The sequence below is a fragment of the Mobula hypostoma genome, chromosome 11 (assembly GCF_963921235.1).
Source record: "Mobula hypostoma chromosome 11, sMobHyp1.1, whole genome shotgun sequence".
NCBI classification, from domain to species: domain Eukaryota; kingdom Metazoa; phylum Chordata; class Chondrichthyes; order Myliobatiformes; family Myliobatidae; genus Mobula; species Mobula hypostoma.
Genome location: NC_086107.1, coordinates 7,908,438 through 7,928,578, shown reverse-complemented (window position 1 = coordinate 7,928,578; position 20,141 = coordinate 7,908,438). Strand labels below are relative to the sequence as shown.

At 39.7% G+C, this 20,141-nt stretch overlaps 1 protein-coding gene across 1 annotated transcript in view; it reads left to right on the top strand.

Moving 5' to 3' along the window:
* LOC134353570 (doublecortin domain-containing protein 1-like) overlaps positions 1–20,141 on the top strand; it is a 610,678-nt gene that overhangs the window by 197,004 nt on the left and 393,533 nt on the right. Inside the window, exon 10 of the mRNA XM_063061626.1 lies at positions 17,556–17,648. Within this exon, the coding sequence (XP_062917696.1) occupies positions 17,556–17,648 (93 nt within the window). The remainder of the gene's footprint in view (positions 1–17,555; positions 17,649–20,141) is intronic.

Here is a 20,141-nt window from a genome sequence, read left to right as displayed (position 1 = left end):
TTGTGGTTGAGGGGAGATCATGGTTGGGAGCTTAACATCTGATACACATTATATTGAAAGGGGCAGGTAGGCAAGGGGTGTGGGATGGCTCTGTTGGTAAAAAAATTAAATCAAATCCTTAAAAGGAGGTGATTTAGGATTAGAAGATCTTGTGGGTAGATTTAAGGAACTGCAAGGGTAAAAAGACCCTGAGTGGAATTATATGCAGGCATTTGAACAGTAGCCAGGATGTGGCATATAAATTTCAAAGGGAAATAGAAACGGCATGTAATAAGGGCAATGTTACAATAGTCATGGGGGATTTCAATATGCAGGTATATTGGGAAAATCAGATTGGTGCTGGATTCCAAGAGATGGAATTTGTAGAATGCCTACAAGGTGGCTTTTTAGAGAAGCTCGTGGTTGAGCCAGCTAAGGGAAAGGCACTACTGCATTGGATGTTGTGTAATGAACCAGAATTGATTAGGGAGCTTAAGGTAAAGGAACCCTTAGGAGACAATTGTCATAATATGGTAGAATTCACCCTGCTGTTTGAGAGGGAGAAGATAAAGTCAGATGTATCAGTATTACACTGGAATGGAAAAAAGGTTGAATAGGTTAGGACTTTATTCCTGGAAACATAGATGATTGAGGGAAGATTTGATAGAGATATACAAAATTATGAGGGAATAGTTAGGTAAATGCAGGCAGGCTTTTTTCACTGAAGTTGGGTGGGACTACAACTAGAAGTCACGGGTTAAAGGTGAAAGATGAAAAGTTTAAGGGGAACACGAAGGGAAACTTCTTCACTCAGAGGGTCCTGAGAGGCTGGAACAGGCTGCCATTGCAACTGGTGCATGAGAGATTGATTTCAATGTTTAAGAGAAGCTTGGATAGATACATTACTGGCAGGGGTATGGAGGGCTATGATCTGGGTAAACGTTGATGGGATTAGGCAGCTTCAATAGTTCAGCATGGACTGGATGGGTCAAACAGCCTGTTTCTGTGCTGTAGTTTTCCTTTGCTTTATGAGTCTATGACACTACAGTGGAGTAAAGGGCATGAGAGAGGAGCTGGCCAAATTTGATGGGAAGGTTTCACTAGCAGGGATCACAGCAGGGCAGCAATGGCTGGGGTTTCCGGGGAAATTCAGAAGCTGCACAAAAGATACATCCCAACAATGAAGAAGTATTCTAGAGGGAGGATGAGGCAACCGTGGCTGACAAGGGAAGTCAAGGACAGCATTAAAGCAAAAGAGGGGGCATATAATATAGCAAAAATTAGTGGGAAGTTAGAAGATTGGGAAGCTTTTAAAAAATAACAGGGCAACTGAAAAAAGCAAAGGAGAGAAAAGATGAAATATGAAGGTAAGATAGCCAATAATATATAAGACTATACCAAAAGTTTTTACAGGTATATAAAAAGTAAAGGAGACGCAAGAGTGGATGTTAGACTGCCAGAAAATGATACTGGAGAGGTCGTAATGGGGGACAAAGAAATGGTGGACAAACCTATAAGTATTTTGCATCAGTCTTCACTGTAGCAAATTCTACCAATATACCAGAAAATCGAGACTATCAGCGGCAGGAGTGAGAGTCACTGCTATTACTAAGGAGAAGGTACTTGGCAACCTTTGTCTATTCTGCTTGTTATTTCTTCAAAGAATTCCAACAGATCTGTCAGGCACGATTTTCTCTTGTGGAAGCCATGTTGTCTATGGCCCTTTTTTTATCATGTGCCTCCAAGTACTCTGAGACCTCATCCTTATTAATTGACTCCAACATCTCCTCAACCACTGAGGTCAGACTAACTGGCCTATAATTTCCTTTCTTCTGCCTCTCTCCCTTCTTGAAGAGTGGAGTGACATTTACAATTTTCCAGTCTTCTGAAACCATTCCAGAATCTAGTGATTCTTGAAAGATCATTACTAATGGCCTCCAAGATCTCTTCAGCCACCTCTTTCAGAACCCTGGGGTGTACACTATTTGGTCCAGGTGATCTATCTACCTTCAGACCTTTCAGTTTCCCAGGAACCTACTCTCCATGACCCCTGACACCTGGAGCTTCCGCCATACTGCTAGTGTCTTCCACAGTGAAGACTGATGTGAAAAAACTTTTCATCTTTACTATAATATGCTATCCAGAAGAGTGCACCAGCTCAATATTCAAGATTGTTTATTGTCATTCTTCAGTACACGACTATGAAGGAGAACAAAGTGGTTGTTACTCAGATCTGGTGCAGCATAAAAAAAAACAGAATGTATAAAGAGCACAATAATAAAAATAAATATTTAAAATTAGCTTATATACACAGACTGACTATGTTTATAAAGTGATGCTAGGCACAGGAGTGTCTGTACATAAGACAAAGGAGCAGAAGTCGGCCATTCGGCCCATTGAGTCTGCTCCACCATTTTATCATGAGCTGATCTATTCTCCCATTTAGTCCCACTCCCGCGACTTCTCACCATAACCTTTGATGCCCTGGCTACTCATATACCTATCAATCTCTGCCTTAAATACACCCAGTGACTTGGCCTCCACTGCCGCCCATGGCAACAAATTCCATAGATTCACCACTCACTGGCTAAAAAAATTCCTTCGCATCTCTGTTCTGAATGGGCGCCCTTCAATCCTTAAGTCATGCCCTCTCGTACTAGACTCCCCCATCATGGGAAACAACTTTGCCACATCCACTCTGTCCATGCCTTACATAACGTGACTGATAGGAAGTGATAAAGTAGTGGTGGTGAGGTTTGTGGAGGAGTGGAGGGTGGGTTGGGTTAATGAGTGAGGGTGTTGGAGAAAGTAACTGTTTTTGAATCTGGTGGTTCTGGTGTGAATGCTCCATAGCCTCCTTCCTGATTGCAGTGGGACTGATGGAAGCTGAGGAGTGTTTCGTAAAGGTTCAGCATAGCTTCAGCACTTTTAGATGAGTCCATACTTGTGCTTGCTTTCTGAAGTCCTGTGACTTCCTTTGATTTCTACACACTTACTCCCTGGCCACTTCACTCTTACATCTCTTTTCCATATTGCCTCTCTCATTTCTTTGTAAAGAAATACACCACCTTACATTTCTCTGCATTATATTTTGTGTACCAAGCACTCATCCATTCCTTCCGCCTGGTTATCTCTTGCTGCGGTACATCACTATCCCGTTTGTGGTTCACATGGGAATACATTAAACAAGCTAGAGCTTTTCTCTCTGGAGCGAAGGGAAATGAAAGGAGACTTGATTGATATAATTTCGGTAAGAGGCATAGAGTGAGTGGATAACCAAAGACTTTTTCCCAGTGTGGAAATGGCTAATATGAAGAGACATAATGTTACGGGAATTGAAGGAAAGTATAGCGGGTGATGTCAGTTGAAAGTTATTTTATAGACAGAGTGGTGGGTGTGTGGAATGCCCTGCCAGGGGTAGTGGTAGAGGCAGATTAATTAGGGCACATAAGAAACTCAGATAGGCACATGGATGTTAGAAAAATGGATGGAGGGCAATGTGGAAGAGAAGAGTAAGATTGATTTTAGATGAGGTTAAAAGGTCAGTACAATGTCATAGCCTCCAAGAGGACCACATCCTTTTATGGTTTGGAGACTTGCATGCTTCAGTGACCCAGAGAACTATACTGGCTGCAGTCAGGTCTTTATGCTTTGGCCAAACAGATGCCAAATAGATCAAAGGGTAAAGGCCAAACTCTGAGTGGTTCTGTGGTCCTCCAAGTTCAGGGTTTCAACTCTGACTGGTAAGACAAAAATTATGGAAACAGCAATGAAGAATCCTTCTACATCTGACTGCAGCAGTATTCCTGAGTCTCCACCTGGGGTTTAACATGACTGACTGTAGGGAAAACTGAGAGGAAGCAAGTGGCACGATGAAAGAAGCTCTGAACAACGTGCCAGACAGAGATGGAGGACATTCATTGCTGCCCTAAATGCCAGCAGGTGGAACGGGTAGTAAGTAAGAAATTAGGGCTTGTACTGTGCTGCACTGTCCTATAACTGCCTAATTTTTGTATTACCAGCAAATGATCCCAACACTGATAACTAAGGAACACCACTGTTCACTTTCGCCAGGCCAAAGCGTAACCATTCGCCATGTTTTTCAGTTGTCTGCTCCTTAACAATCTTCATATTCATGTAGACTGCAGACACAAGAGACTGCAGAGGCTGGAATCTGGAGTGAAGAGAAATACAAGCAGCTGGAGGAACTCGGTGGATCCAGAGGAAAGAAATTAACCCTGTGGAGGGGAATGGACAATTGACATTCTGGGTCAGGACCCTTCACTGGGAGTCCGAGTGTTCTTGAGCAGAAACGTCAACGGTTCATTTCCCTCCACAGTTGCTACCTGGCCTGCCAGACTCCTCCAGTAATTTGTTTTTTTTTTGCTTCATATTCATGTCATCAAAGTTTCCTTTATGCTGATTATTAAGCCTGTTATGTAGCATCTTATCAAAGACATGCCGAAAATCTTCATACACCATATCGTCAGTGTTACCCTCGTTAAATATTACTTCATCAAAAATCATGAAATATGATCTGCCAAAACAGTTAGACAGTAAGACAGAATGAGGCTCTTTGGCCCATTATGGCTGATTTATTATTCCTCTCAACCCCATTCTCCTGCCTTCTCTCCATAGCCTTTGTGACCCTGACTAATCAAAAACCTATCAACCTTCACTTTAAGTATACCCAATGACTTGGTCTCCACAGCCCTCTGTAGCAAATAATTCCAAGGGTTCTCCACCCTCTGGAATTTGTACTACTGGCAAGGATGTGAAGAAAGAAATGATGCTTTCTCAACCAGATACTGGTATCAACAACAGGGTTTAGCCAGAGTTCATGTCAAAGATGACCACATACCGTTGGCTCCTGAGCCAGTGTGGATCAGTGTTCACCTCAACACTGAACTGATTCTACAGCCTACAGACTCACTTTCAAGGAATCTACAACTCATGTTCACAATACTATTTAATTTTCATTTAGCGTTTTTTACTTGCACATTTCTCTCCACTTGCACCTTGGCTGTCTGTCAGTGTTTGATTATAAATAGATTTTTTCATGAATTTTATTGTGTGTTTTTTAATTTTTTGTAAATGCTGCAAAGAAAATGTATCTCAAAGTAATATATGATGACATATATATAATTTGATAATAAATTTACTTTGAAGTTTGACTTTGTAGATTCTGTAAAAAGATCATGTTTTTGTAAAAGGGACACATTAGTTTTATTTCTCTCAACGTATTGTCTTGAAGTCCATTTGGTGCCAGTTCAGATTAGCACAAACACAACGAACATAGTCCTGGTGAAGGGTCTCGGCTTGAAACATCGATTGTTCCGTAGATGCTGCCTGGCCTGCTGAGTTCCTCCAGCGTCTTGTGTGTGTTGCTTTGGATTTCCAGTATCTGCAGGTTTTCTGGTTTGTGACAAACACATTGAATTCAAATTTTAATATTTGATTATTCCACCTACTTAATATAATACAAGTTGATCTGAACAAACTGACAAGTTCAAAAAAGTTAATTCATTCGTGCAAATGCACCATGCGAGGCTAAATTAGTAAATCAAGACTGTCAGGGCACGGGTGAGAATTCATTTCCAGAGACTGCCAAAAAATACTCTGATATGGAACTGATCAAAAGGTCTTCTGCCTTTTTAGTGACAAATGTGAACGTGCTCAGCGTGTGCAAGCTCAAACTGGAAATAAATACAGCAGGAATTCAAAAGTGTGGTCACATGTCAGATGACGTGCAAGTAGACCTTCATTAGTGAAGATTAAGTTTCAGAGCTACAAGGTAATGTTACTGCTCTATAAAACCCTGGTTAGACCACCCTTGGAGTGCTGTGTTCATTTCTGGTCATCTCATTATTGAATGGATGTGGAAGCTTCAGAGAGGGTTCAGAGAAGATTTATCAGGATGCTGACTGGATTAGAGAGGACGTCTTATGAGGAAATATTGAGAGAGTGAGGGCTTTTCTCTTTGGAGTGAAAGAGGAAGAAGGGCAATTTGATTGAGGCGTAAGATGATAAGAGGGATAAATTGAGTGGACAGCCACAGACTTTTTCTCAGGACTGAAATGGCTAATACCAGGGGGCATAATTTTGAGGTGTTTGGAGGAAAGTATAAGGAGGATGTCAGAGGTACGATTTTTACACAGAAATGGTGGGTGCCTGAAATGCCCTCCCAGGGGTGGAGGTTGAGGCAGATATATTAGGGACAGTTAAGAAACTCATAGATAGATGCACGGATGATAGAAAAGTGGAGGGCTCTGTAGGATGGAAGGGTTAAGTTAGTCTTAGAGTGGGCTAAAAGGTTGGTACAATATCGTGGGCCAAAGGGCCTATACTGCTTTAAAATATAATGTACCTGAAGATGTTGGAAAAGATTTGTTGCTCAGGTTGCGAATGTTGTCGTTGAGTAGCTCGATGAGCCACTCAACAATAATATAATGTACTATTGTTATGCATGTGTATAATTTAAAACCATTAACATACCATTGATAGCTAATCAATATTAATATCACAAAACTGGGGGATATTTTTCCTCAGGACAAAGAAAAGAATAGGTGGTCTTAGAAGTCATTACTGATGAATAGATAACTAAGTGAACTTATAAAGGGAGATGTCAAAGTAAGAATTGAGACAAGAAGAGGGAAAACGTAAATGATATTAGCATCATTGTTCTTTAAAACAATGAAGCCAACGAACAACTATTGTAATATAATCGAGATTGTGATGTCAATATAAATACTTGAAATGTCCATCTATTTATTTGAACATTACAACGTGAACGTATGGGGCAGTGCAGTGGTGTAGCAGGTAGCATAACACTTCACAATGCCAGTGATCAGTGATTGGGGTTCAACTCCCGCCATTGTCTGTAAGGAGTTTGTACGTTCTCCCCATGACCCTGTGAGTTTCTTCCAGGTGCTCCGGTTTCCTCCTACATTCCAAAGACATACGGGTTAGGGTTAGTGACTTGTGAGCATGCTATGTTGCCGCTGGAATTATGCCAACACTTGTGGGCTGCCCCCAGGACAATACTCAGACCGTGTTGGTCATTGATGCAAAATGACATATATGGCACTGTATGTTTCGGTTTTTCAATGTACCTGCGACTAATAAAACTAATCTTTAATCCCTTCTCCCTTCATGAATTTAATAGCAAACTTGAATTAAGTCATGATCTGTGTGAATCCACTTCATTGCAAGCCTTAACTTATCCCCATCTCAACACAGCATCCCAATATTGCAATTCACTACTCCCATTCCACTTTTCCAATACCCCTCTAGTTTGTTCTCTTCTAATATGTCCATTAATTCTTTTTCAATCCTTTGTATAATTATCTACACCTACCACAAAGAGTAAACTACAGTAGCTAATTAACCAACCAGCACAATTCAATAAACTAACGCAAATTCTCATATATTTTTATTTATTCTCAGGATGTGGATCACATTCTCATTTCTGCTTTCACTAGTTAGTTAAGAAGGGGATCTTTCTGAATTACTTCAGTTCTTGGCACTCTTTAAATGGGGTAAAGTAGGCAACTCCAGAATAGTAACCCTCCCCGCTCTCCAGGACATCCTCAAGAGGCAGTGCCTAACGAAGGTGGCATCTGTCACTAAAGACCCTCACTATCCAAGACTTACCTCCTTCTTGTCACTACCAACAGGGAGGAGGTACAGGAGCTTGAAGACACACACTCAACATTTCAGGTACAACATCTTCCCCTCCACCATCAGATTTCTGAATGGTCCGTGAACCCATGAACACTATCTCGCTATTTTGTTCTCCTTTTGCAATATTAATTCATTTATTATATATCCCTCTTGTAATTTATAATACTATGCACTATTTATTTACTTTTCCAACAGTAATTTGTATGTCTTGTGCTGTACTGCTGTTACAAGACGATTAATTTCCTGACACATGTCAGTGATAGTAAACTTGATTCTGATCCTGCCAATCCAAGCTAAGCAATGAGTTTTACACGTTTTCTAAATGGTATGGTGTGGTAAGGAAACAGAGGAGATTACTGTTATCAATATTATCAGACACACTGACATTGGCAGCATGGAGATATTACAAAAAGACGCCTGGACTTAAAGTAGGTAAGTTATCAGGATCAGATGGGATGCATCCTAGGATCTGAGGGAAGTACAGAAGTATATACATATATATCTCCATCTACGGCTCTGAGATTCATTTTCTTGTGGGCATTCAAAGAAACACAATAGAATCAATGAAAAACTGCACACAACAAAGATGAACAAACAACCAATGTGCGAAAGACGACAAAATGTGCAAATACAAAAGAAGTAAAAACAATAATAATAAATAAATAAGTAATAAATATTGAGAAATGAGTTGTTGAGTCTTTGACATTGACTCCATTGGTTTGGTGTTGGGGTAAGTGAACTTAACCCACACTGGTTCAAGAGCCCAATGGTTGAGGGGTAATAAATGTTCCTGAACCTGGTGGTATGGGACCCAAGGGCTCTTGTACCTCCTTTCTGATGGCAGCAGTGAGAAGAGAGCGTGGCCTGGTTGGAGGGTGTCCTTGATGATAGATGCTGATTTTCTGTGACAGCACTCCTTGTAGATGTGCTCAGTAGTGGGGACGTACAAGAGGAAACTACATTATGATAGCACTGAGCATGATAGTCTAGTGGTGTTTGGGTACTGAGTTGGCACCAAAGATAAAAAGTGGCAAAATGGTCCACTGCTGTTTAGAAAAGGGAGAAAGGATAAGCCCAATGTCTTTAGGACAGTTGTTCTAACATCAGAGGTGGGAAAGTTGTTGGAGGCATTGACCTTGTACCTGAAGGAAAAACGATAATTAAGGCATCACCAAGAATTTGAGAAGTCTAGAATAAAGGCTGTATAAGGCATCGGTCAGATCACACTTGGAGTACTGCGAGCAGTGGTGGCCACATCTCTAGAAAGTACATGCTTGCATTGGAGAAAGTCCTGAGGAAGTTACGAGAATGATCCCAAAATGAAAGATTTAGTATATGGGGAGCTTTTGATGGCTCTGGGCCTGTATTCGCTAGTGTTTAGAAGAATTGGGGCTGGTAGGGGAAGGTGAACTCTTTGCAACCTTTCAAAAACTGAAAGGCCTAAATAGAGTGGTCATGGAGAGGATGTTTCCTCTGGTGTGGGAGTCGAGGGCCAGCGGGCACAGCTTCAAAGTAGAAGGACGTTCCTTTAGATCAGTAACAAGGAAGAATCTCTTTAGCCAGAAGGTGGTGAATCTGTGCAATTCATTGACAAAGATGGCTGTGGAGGGCCAATCATTGGGTAAATCTAAAGTGGAGGTTGATAGTTTCTTGATTAATATAGGTGTCAAAGGTTACAGGGAGAAGGCAGGAGAATGTTGAGAAGCATAGTAAATCAGCCATGATGGAATGGAGAAGCAGACTTGATGCGCTGAATGGTCTATTTCTGTTCTTATTTCTTACGGTTTTGTGAATTCTTAGATATTAAAATTAAATTTAATCTGAAGTGCTGAAAATAGTATTTCAGTGTTACAGATATCTGAATAATGGGTAATAATTTTCTAAGGGATGCCACCGTAGCGTGGCAATTAACACAATACAATTACAACTCGAGGCATCAGAGTTTGGAGTTCAGTCCTGGTGCCCTCTGTAATAAGTTTGTACCTCATGCTCGTGAGGGGATGGGTTTCTTCTGGGTGCTCTGGTTCCCTCTCAGAATCCAGAGACCTACCAGTCAGTAGGTTAATTGGTCACTGTGAATTGTCTCGTGACTAGCCTCGAGTTGTAATAGTTAAATAGGTGATGAAGCTCATTGGATCGGTAGGACTTGTTCTATGCTGTATCGCTAAATAAATCAATCAATCTATCAATAAATAAATATTTTCTTCTCTATATAGTATTAGCAAATGTTGGAGTCTCTTGGTGCTTAAAACATTAATGGTTTTATTTGTGGTAAACCAACTACTGAAGAAGATTGGTTACTGCAGTTAACCATTAAAAGACCACTGGAGAGCTGCGTAAAACAGAGTTCATGTAAGAGTTCATTTGAGTCTGATGCTGTAAAATGTGAACATGAATAGCCCTTCAGTTCATGCATAGATTCAAAGGAAAGGAAAAAGGTCGGCGTTTGGATGGTATGGAAATGCTAATCCCCTTGAACAGAAAATCCTCCAAAAAGTAGTGGATATGGCCCAGTCCATCACGGGTAAATCCTTCCCCACCATTGAGTACATCTACATGAAGTGTGTCACAGGAAAGTAGCATCCATCATCAGGGACCCCACCCAGGACACACTCTCTTCTCGCTGTTGCCATCAGGAAGAATGTACAGGAGCCTTAGGACTTATATCACCAGGTTCACGAACAGTTATTACCCCTCAACCACCAGACTCTTGAACCAAAAAGGATAACTTCACTCAACTGTACAAACTCGAGAAAACCTGCAGATGCTGGAAATCCAAGCAACACCCACAAAATGCTGGAGGAACTCAGCAGGCCAGGCATCACTCAATTTACTTGCCCCATCATTGAAATGTTCCCACAACCAATGAACTCACTCTCAAGGACTCTTCATCTCATGTTCTCAATATTTATTGCTTATTTATTTATTATTATTACTTTCTTTTTGTATTTTCACAGTTTTGATGTCTTCTGCATACTGTTAGAACACCCATGTTGGTGTAGTCTTTCACCGATTCTGTTATGACTATTATTCTATAGATTTATTGAATATGTCCACAAGAAATTGAATTTTAGGGTTGTATATAGAGACATATATGTAGTTTGATAATTACTTTACTTTGAACTTTGAGTAAAGGATGGTACAGGGGAAAATGAGGTGATGGTAAAGTGACATTCGTCTCCCATCCACAATGGATAAAAATCAATGTACAATTATCAATTGTGGAGCTGCTTTAGCTTGAAATGAAGGAGAACAGCACTCAAAGGACCCCAGAACCAAATAATGCAACATATACTCCGTGACCACTTTATTAGGTACCTCCTGTACCTAAATAAAGTGGCCACTGAGTGTATATTCATGGTCTTCTGCTGCTGTAGCTCATCCACTTCAAGATTTGATGTGTTGTGCATTCAGAGATGCTCTTCTGCACACCACTGTTGTAACACCTGGTTATTTGACCTTCTTGTCAGCTTGAACTAGTTTGGCCTTTATCCTCTGAACTCTCTGATTAATAAGGCATTTCAATCCACAGAACTGCCACTCGCTGGATGTTTTTTGCTTCTCGTACTATTTTCTGTAAACTCTAGAGACTGTCATGTTTGAAAATCCCAGGAGATCAGCAGTGTCTGAGATACTCAAATCACCCCATCTGGCACCAACATTCATTCTATGGTCAAAGACACTTGAATTACATTTCATTCCCATTCTGATGTTTGGTCTGAACAACAACTGATCCTCTTGACCATGTCTGCATGCTCTTATGCATTGATTTGCTGCCACATGTTTGGTTGATTAGATATTTGCATTAAGGAGCAAGACGTACAGGTGTTCCTAACAAAGTGGCCACTGACTGTACTGCAACAATTTAGCATTGGTGTAAAAGGAAGCCTATTCTTAAAGTTCAAGGGCAAATGCAGCTGACATTTACCAAACTTCTAAGTAGATTATTGAAATGATTAACAAAAGGTAAGTTTGCTGGAAAATAAATAACCATGAAAGATTAATAACATGAAAAAGCCTGGAATTAGACAATTATGTTAGCATGAAAGTATTTGAACTAATTATGTCCAAGTAATATGACACTAAGCTAGCAATGGAGGAATAAAAATCAAAATCAAAGTAGCACTAATCTTACAGAATGTCTTCTTGAACCTGTAAAATTTCCTTTGATATATTGAAGCAAAGGTTATACTAAATAGATTCTTTAACTATTTCTACCATGAAAGTGCTAGAACGAAAATAACTTTGGCACCTCTTGAAGCCTTTAAGAAGAAAGATTTTCCATTTGTACGCTAAAGGATAAAATTGTACTTTGTATGGATTATATTCTTGCCTGAGCTGTATTTTGGTTGTTGAGAATAGGTACCTATCGTCAATACCTTTGGAAGGTCTGAAATGCAATAACAGAAATCTGAAAACTTCTGTAATTGCCGGGGGAATAAATAGATTTGACTGTCCCACTGAGACATATCATCTCTCTCTTTCTCTCCCCCATCTCCCTCTCCCTACCCCACCCTCTTCCTCTCTGTCTCTATCTTTTTCTCTCATTCTCTCACACTCCCCCTACCCCTCCCTCTCCCTCTCTCTATCTTTCTCTCTTTCTCTCACTCTTCCCCTCACTCTCTCTCTCCCTACACCCTCTCTTCCTCTCCCTCCCTCTCCCGCTCTCTCTCTGCATCCCTCCTGGTTTCCCTCTCCCTCTCCTTTCTCTTCTCAACTCTCTCTTTCTCTTTCCTCTCTTTCATTCATTTCTTTCTTCTTTTCTCTATCATCCTCCCACTTTTTGTTGCCTAGGTTCGTATAAAATAAAGCATCAACAGACGATAAGCACAGTGCACTTCAGCGTACATCAGAGCAGACTCCTTTTTGGTTGATGGAAATAAAGTTGTTGTATGAACACCTACCATGGCTGAAAACAGAAATCTCACCAGGCAGAAGCAGCTGATGAAGGGGTGCGGGTGTTCATGCTGAAAGCATTCAAGACTTAAAGGGGGAATTGCTGTTATAAAGCAGAGTTCATCAAAATACTCACTGGCAGACTAAAATCACACTTGGCGTCCTAAAAGTTCATGGCCATTAGTCATTTTGTTTTGCGATCCTTCATCACATCCTCTGCAACTAGCCTCTTTCTATATGAGACCTCAGCTGGCTTTGATACTTTCACTTCGGTGCAGGAAGTTGATTTTAAGGTCTGAAGTTGTTTGTTCCCTCTACTGAGCATTTTGCTCTCCAGGTACAGACATCAGGGTTAGACAAAGCAGGTAGGCGTCAATAGACACGTACAATTGCTCATCTGTTCAACTCTCTTAATCTTTCAGCTGCAGAGAATTTGTTTCATTTAAAGTCTTCTCAGCAGACCTTAGAGTTTAGAATAATTACTGTATTTCAATATTTTTGTACAACATCCCTTTTTGTGATGTCTTAAACCAGCCTTTGCCTATTTGTGTTAAACAGATTAGTCCTTCTGTCTGACCGGTTAAAATTGGAAATATTTAGTGTGGACATTAACTATTCCTCTGCTTTTCATCTGATATTCTAGAATCTGTGAGAATGTATCTAATAAATTAACATTATATTGTTTGAAATATGTATATTTGGTCATATGATTTTAATATTTAACATTTAATATTTCAATAAAATTTAGATATTTCAACAAATTTCATGACATATGCTGGAGATATTAAACCTGATTCTGATTCTGATATTATATCCAAGGCTAGGAATTACAGAATGCTTGCTTTCAAGAATTCATCCATTCAATTTAAGGAAAAATATTTTGAAATGGTCTTATGGTAAATCAATCTCAACATTTACAACATAAGACAGAAAGGAAAGGATTTGGTTTTAATTAAGACCTATCATTTTAGAAACTGTATTTAAAATATGATTTTGGTACTCTGTTTACATAAAAACTAAAAATTTGATGCTGCACATTTTGAAGTAATGGCAATAACTCAATTTAAAATTAAAGGCTCACACTGCTTCTGGCATTATGGCTGTGTGCCAACAGAAAGCTGAGGGACCCAGGGTACTGTATTCGGATCAGAACCTTTGATGTCCCAGGCCACTGATTGTACCCATCACGGAAGAAAGATTTTAGTCAAAAGAATCAATCCATCGCTGCCTATCGATTGAAAACATCACAGCTGCTTCTAATAAGTGAGGTAGAAGAGCTGGTTTCTATGGGGCAGGAATTACTTTTCGATTGCCAATGCCTGGGTGTTGGTTCTCTCATTTACTGCGCTACCTTTTCTGATCAATACAAATCATCCGCTGCGTAGTAATTAGCTTTTAGCGAAGCACTCAACAAAGATCCGTGGTGACTCTGATAGACTTCACCAGAAAAGGTCAGGCAAAATCAGCACTGAACTAGAAGGTGATGGATAAAGAAAAAGACCCCTTGCCTGAGAAGTACTTAGCTCTTTTTTAATTACTGTAATTTTCAACAAAAGTAGAAGAGTGAGATGATGAAGTAGAGCACTTTCCTCCCTGCTGTTCCTGATGAGGCTTGATCGTCCTCAAAATTACGCATTGACTCTCGTTGATTCTTCCCAGTGTTTAGTACTAATAACCTGTAGGGTCTTTTCTCTCTCTACCTCTCAGTCCTAGTGTCACTGCAGTAATTACACTGTGTGAAATCTGCACTGCAATCACAGCTGCCAACTCCAAGCTTCACAGGCTAGGTCAGACTTTATACTACAGGGGAAAAAAATAACAAGTCCAACAGATAAGGCAGAAAGGAATTGGTTTTAATCCAGAATTATTATTTTCAGAACAGCAATTTCCAGATTGTAGGTCTTCAAATTAAAATCTCTATTATATCATCTTTTTAAATGTGTTTTTCCTGAAGCATTTTTTTCACTTGTACAACTTCCATTCTGATGTATTCTCTGGTCTCAATATGAAAGTCCACAATATATTTTGAGCACAAGAGATTCTGCAAATACTTGACATCCAGTGTAACACACACACATTGGAGGAACTCGGCAGGTCAGGCAGCATCTGTGGAAAGGGATAAGTCAAAAAATATATCTTGGGTATTTTCTAAGAAATAAATCGAACTTTTCTTTGGAGAGGAATAAACAGTTGACATTTTGGGCCAAGACCCTTCATTGGGATACTGCCTGGCCCACAGAGTTCCTTCAACACTTTTTGCATTCTCCTCAAGATTTTCAGCACAAAAGATTCTGCAGATGCTGGAATTGTGTGTTTTGTGTATTTTAAACACAAGAGATTCTGTGTATTTTAAACAAGGGATTCTGCAGATGCTGGAATTGTGTATTTTGTCTATTTTAAACACATGAGATTCTGCAGATGCTGGAAATCCAGAGTAACACACACACAATGCTGGAGGAATTCAGCAGGTCAGGCAGCATCTATGGAAAGGAATAAAGAATCGACTTTTTGGGGGAAGGGTCCAGTATTTTGTGTGTGTTTATTTTAAACTTTCTTCCTTTTCCAGTGAGAGTGCTGGAAAGAATTTGCACCAATAGATGTAGTAATAATGATGATATAAAACAAAGTAAAAACAGTTTTAACTGTATAGAATTGCTCCCTGGTCCTGCTTTCACCGACACCACAGTTGCAAACTCTTGCTTATTGGGTCTTAAGATGACTAGGTGACAGCAAAATAGCCTCAAGGGAGGTAGGAAGACAGAGGCAACATTCCATTTATGTTCTATTTTTGTTTAGTGCTTTACTGCCTCTGGCTGAACATACCTTCCAGGTTGAGGCATGAGGCTAGCAGCAAGTTTCGGAATTAGGCTTTCCCAAAATAGGAAGAGAAAAATCATTACTCTAAGAAGGAAAATTGAGTTTGGTTGCTCTCTTGAGTTTAATAAGGAATTTGTCCTAGTTGGTTATTAAGCAAGATTGAATAATTCTGCAAGATTAACCATATGTAGGCTCTGCTTTTTGTTGCAAAGTATGAAACATTTAACGTTAGAAAGACTCCCACTTCAGCATGGGTCATTTTGTGATTAGCGTGCCCCCGGTAGTTTGAGGAAATTACTCTCCAGTCTGTAAATAGATGAGCTGTGGACCTACGATTTGGATGATGGCTTATTTAAATACCAGTGAAAATTATAAGCAAGAAAATCAAAGATAATTTGACTTCTTCCTGCACATTTATACAGTGACTTTCCAATAACCCAAGAGATATTGTGCGTTTAAAAGTTAATCAATTCAGCCAGCAACTATTGCAAACTGTCAAACTTCTCCGTTAGCCTCTCGCGTTGTTCACAACACATTTCAAAGTTTGTGACATTACTGTTGTTTTAACTGCACCAGCATGAGGTGTGTTTCTTTTGAGGAAATCTCTCGCTGTTATAAGTGTAGCTGGTTATTTTGATGATGAAGTGTAGGTTTCAGTCTCAGTGGTGTTAAAGAGGTAAGTAGGTGTAATGTCACATCTAAAATGAGTTGCTCACATTTAGCAGAATATGTTCAATGTAAATAAAGAAGGCTAAGCTCTGTGTATGATGGTGGCAAAGGCTTTTTTAGGGGGGAACTCTAATCGGTCATTTCTCTTTCCCATACATAAACTCCAGCCAGTACCCAATAGAAACAAAGGGACTTCTCCCACTGCTGAATATAGTGACACTCATTCTAAGAAGAGTGGGCCAGCTTTTTGTAAGCACACTGCTTCAGACCAACAATAGCTCACAATGAGTTATTGACTTGTTTATATATGGGTCTCTTTTCACTAACTAAATCTGACTCCCACAGTCTGGACAAATGATTGATTTCGCCGGTAGAATGGGAAGCCCTATGCGTTTAACTCTATAGTGTAAACTGTTTCTTCCCCATTTGTACACAGTGAATAGAAGCTTATTAAAATGCACTTTCCAAAAATACCTGCAGCTGGCCATTATGAGTGTGTTCTGTATATATAAATAAGTAATTTGTCCCAGTCTTTTGTACGGCAAGAGGGCATTGGAGTTTCATGTGGGTAGATATGAATGCTAGCATAATCAGTCTTTCGCCCGATTGCGGTTGTTAATATAAATGTATACATGATATGAAGTTCTTTTTCAAACAATTACATTCATATTACTAAACAGAAAGAAAATGAATTCCTCTGCCAAATTGTGTATCGAGAGGCAAATTCATTGAATGATATGCTCACACCAATGAATGGGTTCCAACCACATAAACCGTATCAGGGCATCATCCATTGAACATAAAATGCTATTATGGCTTGGCATAGCATAAAAACGGTTTCATTTCTAATTGAATGAAATTGGCTCTCTGCAGCTACATAGATCCATGTTTAGCTTTGTAAAAAAAAAGGCTTATAGAAAAGTAATCTTTAAACCAGAAACCTGAGGTATTTAAATTTACTGTTCAATGTGAGTCACATAATGATGCAAGTACAATTTGAAAACTATTCATATTTTGAGATTTTGTTTTGTTCAGAATATTATATCATTTAATCTTGAGCTTTCCAATATTCAGTCTGTAGCTCGACATGTGAAATGTTTACATTGTAACTATCACCATCACTGCGTATTTCAATGTTTGTACATTATCAGAAATTTTTAATTAAATCAGAATAGAAAGGCATTTTAAGTTAAAAATGTTGCATGCCTAACCATGATAAAAATCCTTGAGAACAGACTGTAAAATTGAGCCCAACAAAGAAAATCATTCGTAAGCTTATGGTTTTTATTTGAAAATAATTGCCACAGTGGCAAATTTGTAAAAACAAAAAGACTTTCTGAAGGACTCATATGAATTGTTGCTGAATTTTCCAAGGGATTTCTCCAGAGATGGCTCGATTTGTCAAAATAAATTCACTCATTGCAAGCAACTAACATAAATATGAAGGCAGGGAAGGCAATTATCAAAGACATAGCTGAATATCAAATTCTAAAATATTCTTTTCTTTCTAGGTATATCATGCCTTGAATGGATGTGCGGAGAAGGTCTCGAACAAAAACCTCCTCTCCATGACTACAGGAGAACTGTATAAAATAAGTGAAAATGTGAGAACAGTTTTTTTATTGCTCTTTTTCTATCAAACAAAGTAGAAAGTGGTCCTGATGGGGGGAGGGGCCAAAATGGGTGCTTGTTACCACCCCCCCCCCACCATCCAAAGAAAAATGCAGCGCTGTTGCACAAGGGAGAATCTGATGTTTTATAGTGTTATTTTCTAATTCTGAGGAAAGTTCACGGCACAAGAAACCTTGTAGATTATGAAGCCGGGCTTGTGGCTAACAAGAAGATGGTTGGAAAAAAGTTGGAGGAAGGTGGCTTAGCTTTTCATGTGACTGGCTGCCTTTACACACAAACAGATTGAAATATGAACAGGGCTAGTTATGTGGGGTCAAGAAAGGCCAAGTTTTGTCTTTAATTCTATTCAGATAGCTTGAGTTTGTGGAAGCTGATGGGGGCGGGGAAGACTGGACTAGAAAGAGAATTCTTGATATTGTAGTTTATAGCCATTCAGCCAAGGTAATAGCTGCATTTTACAATGAGTGAAGGAAGTACAACCACACACAAAAAAAAATCACCAGTTGCAACAATAATTGATTCAATAATTAAATGTGTGCATCCCTAATTTACATGATCATATCTTTATAATATTGGAAAGTGGGATTTATAAAAGTTCTTTAGTACAAAAAAACTTCTCACTTTTGCTTTCATTTGCAAGCTACATGTCAACCAAAGATGAAATTGTTTGAATTCCAAAATATAACTTGGAGATATTTTTAAAAGAAAAAATATATAAGTGATATTTGGACAGTAATTTGTATGAAAGTTTTTTTAAAATAAAAGATGAAAAAGGATAGATAAAGTAACTTTTATGAGTTTGGGTAAATTCTGAATGGTATATTGCACATTCGGGTAGTGTAGTGGCTAGCACAATGGTGCTGTAGCTCTGGGCATCAGAGTTCAAAGTTCAATTCCAGCGCCATCTGTAAGGAGTTGTTGTGTTCTTCCCATGGTTGCGTGGGTTTTCACCAGGTTTTTCAGGTATCCTCACACAATCCAAAGACATACGGGTTACTAGGCTAATTGGTCACTGTAAATTGTCCTGTGATTAGTCTAGGGTTAAATAGGTGGGTTGCCGGGCGATGTGGCTTATTGGGCCAGAAGAACCTGTCTGTGCTGTATGTCTAAATAAATTAAAACAATCATCAGAAATGTGAAATGGAGTCTGTGGAGCTGTGCTGTGAGGCAATGGTGTGTGAATCTGAAATTCTACTCGGCACTAACTGAGCAGACCTGTTAGGCTCAATAATGGAGTCAGATATTCTAGGATTGTACACTGATGTCACACACCTTGGCATCAAGGGGTATTTTATGCAAAGCACACAAAATGCTGGAGGAACTCAGCAGGTCAGGCAGCACCTGGGGAAAAGAGTAAATAGACGTTGTTCGGCCCGAGACCCTTCTTCAGGAGTGAGAAGGAAGGGGGATGACGCCTGAATAAAAAGGTAGGGGGAGGGGAAGGAGGCTGGCTGGAAGGTGATAGGTGAAGCTGGGTGGGTGGGAAAGGGCAAGGGCTGGAGAGGAAAGAATCTGATGGGAGAGGAGAGTAGATCACAGGAGAAAGGGCCAGAAGAGGGGACCAGGGGGAAGTAATAGGTAGGTGAGAAGAAGTGAAAAGTCAGAGTGGGGGATAGAGGAAGGGGGGAGATTTATTTGATGACTTTTCATTATAATTCAGTAATTTAACTCTAATCGGTAAACTAAAACCATAAGAAATAGGAGCAGAATTAAGTGCTTTGGCCCATTGTGTCTGTGCCACCATCCCATCGTGGCTTATTTATTATCTCTCTCAACTCTGTTATCCTGCCTTCACCCTGTAACCTTTGACTTCCTTAGTAATCAAGCATCTAGCAACCTCCACTTTAAATATACCCCATGACTTGGCCTCCATAGCCATCTTTGGCAATTTATTCCACAGATTCACTGCCATCTGGCTAAAGAAATTCCTCCTAATCTCTGTCCTAAAGGGACATTCTTCTCTTCAGAGACTGTGCCCTCTGGTCCTAGACTTCCCCACTATAGGAAACATCCTCTCTATATTCAACACTCAGTAGGATTCAATGAGATCCCCCTTCATTCTTATAAACTCCAGCAAGTACAGGCAGAGCCATCAAATGCTCCTTATATGTTAACCCATTCATTCCCCGGATCATTCTCGTGAACCTCCTCTGGACCCTCTCCAGCACATCCTTTCTCAGGTAAAGGGCCCAGAACCGCTCGCCAATTAAGAAGTATAGTCTCAAACCCATTGAACTCCTGGGCTTCAAATCAAAGGTTTTCTTTTTGGAAAATAACAGAATACAAAGTGAATAGTTCATGGACGTTCAAGTGATCTGATTAACTATTGAAACTCTGATGAGTCTTTATGCTTAAGCTGAAAGGTGAACTTCTGAGTTAGAACATATAACACAGAACAGTACAGCGCAAGAACAGGCCCTTCAGCCCACAATGTTGTGCTGAACAAATTAAGTTAGAAATGAAAT